The sequence below is a fragment of the Pipistrellus hanaki genome (assembly GCF_964339955.1).
Source record: "Pipistrellus hanaki genome assembly, chromosome: 3".
Lineage (NCBI taxonomy): Eukaryota > Metazoa > Chordata > Mammalia > Chiroptera > Vespertilionidae > Pipistrellus > Pipistrellus hanaki.
Genome location: NC_140505.1, coordinates 104,788,494 through 104,801,355, shown reverse-complemented (window position 1 = coordinate 104,801,355; position 12,862 = coordinate 104,788,494). Strand labels below are relative to the sequence as shown.

The following is a 12,862-nucleotide window of genomic DNA, read 5'->3' as shown; positions in this document are numbered from 1 at the left end:
AGTAAGGTTCTTATGTCTCTTCATCTAAATGCTCAGGATGGCCAGGGACTAATGAGGAGAAAGGCTAAGTTTACCAAAAAGAGTAGGTTGAGGAGCATTGTAGGGAGAGCTTTTGGCCAAGACTTATTTTTTTAGAGCAGTTTTAGGTTCACAGAAAAATTGAGTGGAAGATACAGAGATTTCCCACATAACCATTGCCCTCAAAACATCCAAGGTCTATAGTTTACATTACATTTCACTCTTGATGGTTGCACACTCTATGGGTTTAGACAAATATACGTATAATTACATGTATCCATCATTATCTTATTATACAGAGTAGTTTCACTGCCCTAAAAATCCTGTACTCTGCCTATCCCCTAAAAATCCTGTCATTTCACTACCCTCATTAAAAATCCTTTACTCTGCCTATCTACTTCTCCTCTCCTGAATTTTTAGGTATAGTGGTCAAGAAAACCTCTCTAAGGAAGAGCATGTTTGAGGTAAGATTTGAATGATAAGGAACCAGCCATGCAAAGACTTGGGGGAAGACTGTTTCCAGGTAGAGGAAATAGGCTAGTACAGAGATCTGAAGGTAGGAACTAGCTTTTCTTTTTCTTCTTTCCTCTTCCTTTCAAACCGCCCCCCCCCCCTTTTTTTTTGAAAGGACTGAAAGAGGCCAGTGCAATCCTACCTAATAAAAGAGTAATATGCAAATTAACCACCACTCTGCTACACCCACAAACCACACCCATCAGCCTTGCCCACCAGCCAATCAGAGCGAGTATGTAAATAAACCCAACCAAGATGGCTACAGCCACAAAGAGCAGAAGGGAGGCTTCTGTTTCCCAGGCAATGGAGGAAGTCAAGCCTTTCGCCTATTCTTGTTGGCCTAAGTCTCCACTCAAGGCTACAAAGATTCAATTATAGAAGGTAAACAAATCCAAACAGAAATGGCTGCTGGCCACGGAACAAGCAGGAGGCTTGGCTCCACTCCAGGCTACAAAGTTTCAATTGTAGAAGGTAAATAAATTCCAGATACCAGGGTCTCCGCTTGGGTCACCAGGGGGCATGGCTGGCTTGCAAACCACCACAGGTTCCTCGCTCAGGCCGCCCCATGCCCCAAGGGAACCCCCACCCTTATCCAGGACACCCTTCAGGGCAAACCAGCTGGCCCCCACCTGTGCACCAGGCCTCTATCTAATAAAAGAGTAATATGCAGATTGACCATCACTCCAACACAATATGATTGCCCCAATGTAATCAAAGATCCTGCCCCTATGTGGACACAAGATGGCCACCACAAGATGGCCAACAGGGGAGGGCAGTTGGGAGGAACCAGGCCTGCAAGGAAGGATAGTTGGAGGCAATCAAACCTGCAGGGGAGGGCAGTTAGGGGTGACCAGGCTGGCAGAGGAGGGAAGTTGGGGACAAACAGGCTGACAGGGGAGCAGTTAGACTTCAATCAGGCTGGCAGGGGAGTGATTAGGGAGTGATCAGGAAGGCAGGCAGGTGAGCAATTGGGAGCCAGCAGTCCTGGATTGTGAGAGGGATGTCCGACTGCCTGTTTAGGCTTGATCCCAGTGGGCCTAAACGGGCAGTCGGACATCCCTCAAGGGGTCCCAGATTGGAGAGGGTGCAGGCTGGGCTGAGGGACACTCCCTTCCCCTGTGCACAGATTTTGTGCATTGGGCCTCTAGTTAGAGTATAATGTGAGGGAAGAGTGAAATGAGATGAAGTCAACGGATCAGACAGGGACCAGATCATATATGTATACAGAAGGAGTTTAGATTGTACCTTTTTTAAAAAATATATATTTTTATTGATTTCAGAGAGGGAGGGAGAAAAGGAGAGAGAGATAGATACATCAATGATGAGAGAGAATCATTGATCAGCTGCCTCCTGCACGCCCCACACCAAGGATGAAGCCCACAACCTGAACATGAACTGGGACCGGAATTGAACTGTGACCTGGTTCATAGGACTATGCTCAAGCACCGAGCCATGCTGTCTGGATTAGATTGTATCTTAGTAAAATTCACTGGAAAGTAGGCATCCTTTGGTGTGTTTAAACACTAGGAGACATTGGTGATTTTAAAAAGATCACTGAATGTGGAGGATTGTGAGAGGACAGAATGGAAGGAATAAAGAAGCCTGTTAAAATGTTCTAGGTGAGAGATGATGTTGGCTTGAAACAGAGTGGTAGGAGCAGCAGAAATGGAGAGAAATGGATGGATTCCGAGTAATTTGGAGGTCAAGCTAGCAGGACATCTGATGGATTAGATATGGAGAGTGAGGAAAAGAGGAATTAAAGATGATTGCTGGATGTTTTAATTGAACTAAAACTAAGATTTGTAAGGCAAGAGTGAGGAGTAGGTTTAAAGGTGCAAATCAAGAGTTCTTTTTTGTAATGTGAGATTTGAGATTTTTATTAGTTGTCTTGGAAGAGATATTGAGTAAGCAATAACTAAATCACTATGATTTTCACTATTTTTAAAACTGACATTAATCTAAAGAATTTTGCAGCATCAAGGAATTTCAGGCTAAACAATTTAACTGGAACTAAAAATGGCAAAAAGTTCTGTTTATAATATTAATTACTACCTGAGATAGTAAAATGTTTTGTTCAGAATTTTTACACCCAGTCTTTTTTGTGTTAATCACATTAATTGATTATCTATTTCTTGTTATACTGTGTATTTTTCTTTTCCATCTTTATTTGATAATATCCTCTAAGTATATATTTTTTGTTTCATTTACAAGTAATCAAGGAATGTGATTTTTTTCAACCTTATAAGAATGAGCTCATATTGCCCTGAAAACCTGTATTTGGTTTTCCTTTAATGTTAGAGCTAACTCAAAAGCCAGAACAAAAGAACCATTTCTTTCTTTCCATCTCATCTGCTTTAACAGATTTTTTGTGAGGAATCAAAGAGAGGATTTGATCCATAGATTGTAGAATGTGAGAGCTGAAAAGGCTCTATGAAACCCTCTTGTTTACTTATCTCAGTTTACCGATGAGGAAATTGTGTTTTTGTTCCTGATGAAAATCCTTCTTTGTGTATTATTTCTCTTTGGAGGAAGTTCTTTGCTAAAAAACCAAAGGTGGTTTATGAAGAGACCAGTACAAGTGCCTATGCTATGTACTTGGAGATGGTTTTAGTAGAAAACTTATTAGATCATTTAAGTAATGAAATCTCTTTTGCTCTGGCCCTTTCCATTCGTTATCCTATATTTAATCTATATGTAGTACTGTTCCTTGTTACTAATTTTAGGTTATTAGTGTAGAATAATCATGGGAACTAGAAAAGAAGGTGGTAGAGTTACAAAAAACTGTAGTTTTGAGACTGAAATTAAAGACACAATACTAACTTCTTGTGTTCAAGTGAGTTGAAGAGTTCTATATACTACTTTTTGTTGTTGTTTTTTTTTAGAGAAAGGATTCATTTCTTACAATTTCCAGTTTTGAAGTGGAACTATCTGAACTGTTAGCAAGTAGAGTGTATCCTTTTAAATAATTCTCTTAAAAAAAATGTGTCTTTATTGATTTTAGAGAGAGAGGAAGGGAAAAGGATAGAAAGAGATAAATATTGATGAGAGAAAAACATTGATCAGCTGTCTCCTGCATACCCCCTTACTTGAGATTCTGCCGGTATGTGCCCTGACTGGGAAGCTTGGTTTATGGATAATGCTCAACCGCTGAGCTACACCTGACAGACCTAAATAATTCTAATAATGCCTTAAATTTGTATATAGCACTTCCATACATGTTATTTCATTTACTTCTTAAAACTGCATTCTGAAATAGAAGGACAGATATCTCTTTTTGAAAGTGGATGTAAGTAAGATTTAGAAAACTTAGAGTAATTTGCCCAAGGTCACATGACTGAAAGAGCTGTGCTGTCTTCTGATTGCTCTTTCTGCTGAACAAAGCTGCCTTTGTGACAGCTGCCTCCAAGTTGACTTCCGTTTTCTTAACTCCAAGCTCTGCCCTAGTGTTTTATGTTGAGCCCAGAGGTTAGATTCAATGGTTCTTGTTTTTTTTCTGGAATCGATGCTGCACATCTTTGCTTTACAAAAAGACAAATCTCCCTACATGTCCTCTAAAGAATATTTGGGAAATAAAGTTAGATTTCTTTATTTGTTATTTATTAAAGGAAAATGTCACATTTACTCATAGTTGACTCTTAAATTGAGATAAATCACATATAAAATTCACCAACTTAAAGTGTACAATTCATGGTTTTAGCATATTTACACAATTGTGCAACCATCACTACAGTCTAATTTTAGAACATTTTTTCATCCCCAAAAGAAACATCTTACTCATTAGCTGTCACTCCCTATTCTCACCCCCTAACCCTAGGCCACTTCCAATCTACTTTATGTCTTTTCTGGATTTGCCTGTTCTGATCTTTAAAGAAAAAATTAATCCTCACCAGAGGTTATCTTTTCCATTGATTTATTTTTATTTTTTTGTGAAAGTGGAAGGGAGAGGGAGAGATGGAGAGAAACATCGATGATAGCGAGACACATTGATTGGTTTCCTCTCACATGCCCTCCATCTAGGGTCACGGATCGAGCCTGCAATCAAGGAATGTGCCCTTGACCAGAATTGAACACTCGACCCTTCAGTCTGAGGGCTGATGCTCTAACCACTGAGCAACTGGCTAGGGCCTCAGTTATTGTTTTTTGAGGGCATCTTAATTTCCACTAACGCTTGAGTTTGTATTTGCTAATATATCAGCTTGCTAATGCCTTTACTACACAGTTCAGAACTCTAAATTTAAGACTGGATTAACCTGTCAATTTTCTAAAAATAACCTGGTGCTCAAACTAAGCCAGGTTTATACTTACTGCAGTGAGAAGGGAGCATTGCTCTAAAGAGTTCCAATAGTGTTTTAGAAAGAAGAGGTCCTGAATGGAAATTTATAGGGTTTTAGTGTCTCGGTTCTGGTTCTAGTGGCTTAAGGCAGGTCTTTTTTCTTTCTTTCTTTTTCTTTTTTTCTTATTGAATTTATTGGTGGTGACATTGGTTAATAAAATTATATAGGTTTCAGGTGTACAGTTCTATAATACATCATTGTATATTGCATTGTGTGTTCACCACCCTAAGTCAAATCTTCCATCACCCACTTTACTCTCTTCTACCTCCCCCCACCTCCCTATACTTCTGATAGCCACCATACTGTTATCTTTATAAGGTGAAGGAATTGAGCAAAACAACAAACAAAAACACACACACCACAAATACACACATACAAAAAGCCCCAAACCTCATAGACACAGACAAGGCAGGTCTTTCAACTCAGAGAACATATTGGCACTGGGCAAAGCTTGTGGTAGGATAATTTTGGACTCGTTGAGCAAATCTTGATGAGCAAATATTTGTTCGATAAGCGAGCAGGTTTGCTTAGCCGAGCAATTTATTGTACTAAGGGGCTGGTGGAGCAGCCTGTTTAGTTAAATGAATTTTTGAGAAGTTCCTAAAGCAAATAATGAAGTTATGCACTAGTTTTTATCCTTATTTTTCTGGGCAAGATTTTCCTGGAACAATTGATAAAGTCATGTTGATGTAAGTGCTTTAGATTCTTCTTTATTATTAAGTTATGTGAATGTAGCCAAAACCAGTTTGGCTCAGTGTATAGAGCGTTGGCCTGTGGACTGAAAGTTCCCAGGTTCGATTCAGGTCAAGGGCATGTACCTTGGTTGCAGGCACATCCTCAGTGGGGGTTGTGCAGGAGGCAGCTGGTTGATCTCATTGATGTTTCTCTCTCATCGATGTTTCTAGCTCTCTATCCCTCTCCCTCTCTGTAAAAAAGTCAATAAAAAATATATATTTTAAAAAAGTTATGTGAATGTAGAATGACATCTATAAAGGCAGACACATTTTAATTAAATACTATTCCCAGCCCTGGGTATTTTACGGTTTCTATGACTTTAATCTTCTAACTGTAGATGGCATTATGATTATGGATTTCTGTGGCACTTTGTTTACTGACCTCAATTAGTATTTCAATATAATTTATCCCTGAATGCACGCTAAGTTTCAGTTGAACTGAACAGGTTTCTATTCCTCAAAATGGTACTTTTACTTTTCCTTTTCCCTCTTGACTATTGTGTTCATTTTATCTTATCAAAATTCTGTACCTCATTCAACCTTTCCTGAGTCCAACATTTTCTATCTTTAAACTAGCTATACCGTATTTCTCTGTATTCATTTATGTGACTCATTCAGCCCCTTATTAGATTGTACGCCCATGGAAAACAGACTGTATTTTACTCGTCTTTTAAAAAAATCCTTTTAATAAATATTTGTGTTACAGTGATTTTCAAACATTTTTCATCTCATGGCAAACATAAACTAATCACTTAAATTCTCTGGCACACCAAAATATATAATATACTAGAGGCCCGGTGCATGAAATTTGTGCATGTGTGTGTATATGTGTGTGTGTGTCCCTCAGCTCAGCCTGCACCCTCTCCAATCTGGGACCCCTTGAGAGATGTCTAACCACCCGTTTAGGCTCAATCCCAGCTGTCAGATATCCTCTCACAATCCAGGTTTCCAACTGCCTTTCCTGCAGGCTTGGTCCCCCCCAACTGCTCTCCCCTGCAGGCCTGGTCCCCCCCCCCCACCCCCCCACTACCCTTCCCTGTAGGCCTGCAAACCGCCCTACACCCCCCACCCCCCCAACTGCCTTCCCCTATAGGCCTGGTCCCCCTGAACTGCTGTCCCCTGCAGGCCTGGTTCCCCCCAACTGCCCTCCCCTGCAGGCCTGGCCCCCCCCCCCCAACTGCTCTCCCCTGCAGGCCTGGGTCTCCCCCAACTGCCCTCTTCTGCTGGCCTGGTCACTCCCAACTGCCCACCTCTGCTGGCCTGGTCACCTCTAACTTCCCACAACTGCCCTTCATGTCACTTCTTTGAAGTCTGTCAGTGACTGATTATTGTACATCTGTTAACTCATAATGCACAAGATAGGCAAGTGTATAGTTGTGCTGCTTCCCTGTGATAAACATATATGGCTTTTTACAAAAATGGAAAACCAAAAGTGGGAATTGGTTAACAAAGATAAAAGTAAAGAAAAGGAAAAAAAAAGATAATGCTGAAAGTAAAAGTCAAACATAAATGGATTATAGAAGAAATAGCTGACTGTGGCAGTGTTGACACTGCCACTGCTTAAGAGATTTTAAATAGGCAGCAAGAGGAACTTAGTGAAAACAAACTTGTCAACATAAATGAGTCAAGTGTTTGCGACCAAAAAGATGAGGATGTCCAGAGAGATGGTATAGGCAAAAAAGTCAAATTAAAGGAACTCTTAAAGATATTTTAGGACAGAAAAAGTGCAAAGAATAAAATGCTGAAAGCCAATCCCCACTTAGAATGGAGTATGACAATTTTGCCAAGGCATAGAAAAGATGCTCACTTTGTGTTGTAAGTTACACCACAAGAAGGCACTGTTTCATTTATTTCTTGGCAAGTTTTAAACAAATAAATAAATTTTCAATATTTCTGTTTTAAAAAGTAGCATTTGAAATAAACTGACAGCTTTTAGTGTTTTGACAAAGATTTTTTAAGGTTATGGACTAGTCATTTTCCCATTGGCTAGTAAAATTGTTTTTACATGATTTTGGCTTGCAATCATTTTTATTGTCCTGCACTATCATGTAAAGCAAGGTCTGCCTGTATGTGCTGTGGCCTTTGGCCAAATGTCTGTTACCTGCAAAATCAGGCACTATCATAACTAAAACTGGGAGTGGAAGGAATAAAGTATGAACTTTGGAACTATATGGACCTGAATTGAACTCTTTGGTATTTTGGGTGTGACTTAGGAGTCAGTTAACCTCAGGTTCCTCATCTGTAAAATAGTAGCTGCTCAATGAATACTTTTAACACATTAAGTGCCAAGCCTGTTTTGTCTTCCTTTCTGTTTACCTGCGTTATCCAATTTCACCAATATGCTGGCGGCACCAGAGACTGACCAGTCGGACAGAAAGTATGGCGCTTAATGTGTTAAAATATTTTGGATGGATGCTTAGGCCCTGGCACTAGAAACCACTTATTTAGTAAATATCTCACTTATTATTAGCACTTTTCATAGTGAAGTATCTGATAAAATATTTTTTTCTGACATAAACACATAATACTGGACTGTCACATATACAATTTGAAGTGTATAGACCCTCATATCATTTCTTTAGATCAGTTTCTCAAATACTGTTGACATTTTGGCAGATAGTTCTTTGCTGTCGGGAGCTGTCCTTTGCATTGTAGGATGTTTAACAGCATCCTGGCCCTTCCTACTAGATGCTACTGGCATTCCCCCCACTTAGGACTCCATATATTGCCATATTTGAGGTGGGTGGGAGCAACAACTGCTACTGAAACAAACAGGAATGCTGTTGTTATGGTTTGTCAGAGAAAACTTTAGCAACTATTTTTCATTTTTAATACTCATAATTCTATAATAAACTGACTTTACTTTCTGTATTGTTACTTGTTTGAGGCTTTGTTTTGACCTTAAGAGAATTTCATTATAATTCTTCAAGGAAAATATATTGTTTCATTGGTTCCTGATCTCTGTCCCTGACTATTTCTATGATTGCCTTGCAGAGCTCTGAGGAACATGAGTGTAATGATGAAGCTTCTCAGGAAGAGGAGGGGTTTATGGGCATGTCCCCTCTCTTACAAGCCCATCATGCTATGGAAAGAATGGAAGAGTTTGTTTGCAAGGTAAGATGGCAATTTCTTGTGATTTTCGTGTTATATGATCTGCCATTCCCACACAGAAACCTTTAAGGAGTGGGAGTGCCTTACCTTTTGGTTTGCTTTGGGAATAATTTCTGGCAAAATGGAGACAAAAGCAATTTTATGACTTTAATCCTGTTCAAGGCATAATATATTTGCCTGCAGCAGCCATGATAAAGATTTGAGAAAATTAGAACATCTAACTGGTAAAAAAGTTTTTGGGTTATTGGTTAATATGGGTTATTGATAGTTTAGACAAGAGAGAATGAAGCAAAATTGGGGGTGGTTAATGCCTGGAGATACTAAAGTGCCATCTCCAAGTCCCTTGAATCTATTTATGCTGTTGATTGTGATGGCAACTATGAGACTCTTTCTAGGGTAATCAACTACTCTTTATATAGGAACTAGAGGCCCAGGGCATGAAAATTCATGCACTGGAGGGGGTCCCTCAGCCTGGCCTGCCCTCTCTCAAAGTCTGGGAGTAATTAATGTTGAATAGAACATTAATTGCAGTATAATTTGAAAGCACAGCTCACTGGCTCAGTTTTTAGACCACTAGAATGTTTGTATAGAAATAATGGCCAGGTTGGGGGAGGGGGGAGAGAATCATTCTGACATTTTATGCACATATAACTAGTAAGAAACTCAACATATTCTTTCTGACTATAAAAAGGAAAGGAGAATTTGATTATTTTGTCTGTGTGGCAACACAATAGCAATTTTTATGTGGTCACAATAGAGTTGTTTCCGAATTGTGAACTGACTTGAGAATGTAAGGATTTGATGCTCATTTTTCTCTCCCTCTTAGAAAATAAAATTCTCCCGAAATAAAGCGGTAACAGCATCTTGTAAAATTAATCTCAGTAATAGCTGTTTTACCAAGTTCAAATTAGATAAAAGGAATTCATTATCTTGGTGTGTGTCTCTCTCTCACTTTCTCTCAATATAAATTCCATGAAAGCTACAGGTACTTTTACAAGTCATGGTAATATTAGCAGTAGACATAAAAAATTGGATTAGTTTTTTGGCGTCATTTTATTTTGTTGTATTGAATAGTCAGATTAACACCAGTAAGCACAGGGCCATTTCTATTCTTTAAAAAAAAAAAAAATGTATATATATTTTTTGTTTTCAGAGAGGAAGGGAAAGGGAGAGAGAAATAGAAACATTAATGGTGAGAGAGAATCATCAATCGGCTGCCTCATGCACACCCCCAACTGGGAATCGAGCCTGCAACCCAGGCATGTGCCCTTGACCGGAATTGAACTCAGGACACTTCAGTCCATAGGCCAACGCTCTATCCACTGGGCCAAACCAGCTAGGATGGCCATTTCTATTCTTAAATTTAGTCTCCACTTCCTTTGGAGTTACACAGAGGATCAGTTTTTAAATTTTATTTATTTATTTATTTATTTATTTATTTATTTTTTTTTTTTTTATAAATTTCTGGAGACATTGAGGAGAGCAGAGAACAGGAAAATGTTGTGGAGTGAAAGCAATGGACATATTTCTGCATAGTAGAGAGAGAACCAAGTGTCTATGGTCAGCCATGTTTGTCACAAGAATCCTGAGGACAGTGGGTGGAATCATTGCTTGAAGCTGAAGCTTATAGGTAGCTATGTGCCTGATATTTTTTCTTACATCTTTCTGGTTAGCAGAAGCAGGTTCATTTAGGATTAAGTGATCCTTGTGGTGTTGGCTCTCTGGGCTGAGAGACATTAAAAGAAGCAGAATGCAGAGTTGAGAAACTATTTAAAGAGTGTATACTAAACTCCTAATCCTTTTTCCTTTAAAGTTTGATGGGAAGGGACAAACAGGAAAAGGGAGAAAGGGGACAAAGGGACTTAAAAGGCAATTAAAACCAGACTTCTTTGTCATCTCTTCAGCATGAGGAGGGTGGATAGTTACTAATTCTCAGGTGATAGCCTCTGAGATGGTAGGGTTAATTCCACCTTTGGGATGGATGTTGAGGTTTGCTAACTCATTTATGAAATGCTTTGGGTTATTTGATTGATCCTCATATGAAATAATCAAAGCACTAGAATCCTCATTTTATAAATGAGGAAACAGGCGTGGTGATTTTGTGATTAAAGCTCATTCAACTAGTTAGTGGCAGACATCCAAGATTTTCTGACTCCTATGCTCTTTTCTATTTCATCATATTTGCTGTGATAGGAAGAGAAGATAAAGGGAGAAAGAGAAAGCAAATGGGAGCAAAATGATTCTATATAGTTCTTTTTTCACTAACAGAATATCCTATATAATAAAAGCCTAATATACTGTCAGTTGTCCGGGTGTCTATTCAACCAATCAAAGCGTAATATGCTAATGATATGCTAAGACCACTCAACCACTCCCTATGATGTGCACTGACCATGAGGAGGCATATGCTCTGACTGTTAGGTTACCTTGCTTCTGGGGTCGGGCCAATCGGGACTGAATGAGATGTGCTGGACACACCCAGGAGCCCTTCTGTGTTCCCTCGCTGGCTGGACAAACTCCTGTGTCCCTCCATGGCCTGATCATGCACCAGTGGGTCCCTTGGCCTGGCCTGTGCCCCCTCGTGATCTGGGACCCCTTGAGGGATGTTGGTGAGTTGGCTTTGGCCTGATTCCACTCAACACAGGAGCTGTCTTTGGTGGTCAGTGTGCTCCCACAGGGGATTGCTGATCAGCCAGAAACTGGACTCAATAGCTGTCTCCTACCTCCATGGCAACACTAAGGATGGCCGACTGATGGCTTAGGCCGTCAGTAGGACATCCCCCAAAGGCTCCCAGACTGTGAGAGGGCACAGGCCAGGCTGAGGGACCCCCTCCTCCCGAGTGCATGTATTTTGGGCACCAGGCCTCTAGTCAAGTATAAAAATGGTCATATTTAATATCACAGGGGTTTCTTAGAGGTAAAGTCTATTGTGGAGAATGGAGGGGGGAGTCTGTATGGGTGGAACTTTGGACCCTTCATCCTACTTTTAGCCATATTGAAACAAAGTTTGAAACAACTCTTTAGTACATATTCTATAAATGCATTTACTCTTCCCCTTTTTCTTTTTTTTAAAAAAATATATTTTATTGATTTTTTTTTTTTTTCAGGGAGGAAGGGAGAGGGATAGAGAGTTAGAAATATCGATGAGAGAGAAACATTGATCAGCTGTCTCCTCACCCCCCCTACCTCCCACTGGGGATGTGCCCACAACCAAGGTACATGCCCTTGACTGGAATCGAACCTGGGGCCCTTCAGTCCGAAGGCCTATCCACTGAGCCAACCGGTTAGGACTACTCTTCCCCTTTCTTAAGAAAAGCCCGCCTGCCCCATTTAAAAAATATCTTTTTCATCAATCTGTTTTTTAGAAACTCAGAATATAGGACATTGGTTATTTGAATGTGTTTGTAAGTTATTTTTTTAAATAAGAAAATGTAAGAAATTGTTATTTGGGACCAGTGTTGCTAAAGTTACAATGAAAATCCCCAAAATATTTGATACTATTTTTCTTCCAGGTTTGGGAAGGTCGATGGCGAGTAATTCCTCATGATGTCCTACCAGACTGGCTCAAGGATAATGATTACCTTTTACATGGACACCGGCCCCCTATGCCTTCTTTCCGGGCCTGTTTTAAGAGCATTTTCAGAATACACACAGAGACAGGCAACATCTGGACACATCTCTTAGGTATGTAATATCAGTGGTGTAATGAATTGGTGATCTTATTCTTTTTTCACTTACTTAATGGAAAGTATGGAACTTAAAAATGTTTTTATGATTTACCATTTTGTTTTCTGGATTTCTAATGCAGTTTCTCAGTGATTTTCTCTGTGGTTTGCACTATGATTTTATTACAGCTAAGATATATATATATATAAATAAATAAAATATTATATATGGCTCCTTTTTCCCCATTGGTCCCCCAATTGAACAGGCCAAGAGAGAGGTACTATAAAAAGTGTGGTATAATACTTTAATGAACACTGAGAGGAAGGTAGTTATTGAATAGAAGTAACCTGATTTTTCAAAGTCATTACTTAGAATATTCACAATTACATTTTACTTTGTCTTAGAGTGTGATGTATGATATTTTCCTCCCATCATGATTGTATATTAAAGAAGGAATAGAATGGTATTGGGGATAACTATGTAACT

General features: G+C 39.4%; 1 protein-coding gene across 1 annotated transcript in view; it reads left to right on the top strand.

The window, feature by feature from the left end:
* ADIPOR2 (adiponectin receptor 2) overlaps positions 1–12,862 on the top strand; it is a 51,574-nt gene that overhangs the window by 27,695 nt on the left and 11,017 nt on the right. Inside the window, exons 3-4 of the mRNA XM_084878802.1 lie at positions 8,594–8,713; positions 12,223–12,394. Of these exons, the coding sequence (XP_084734928.1) occupies positions 8,594–8,713; positions 12,223–12,394 (292 nt within the window). The remainder of the gene's footprint in view (positions 1–8,593; positions 8,714–12,222; positions 12,395–12,862) is intronic.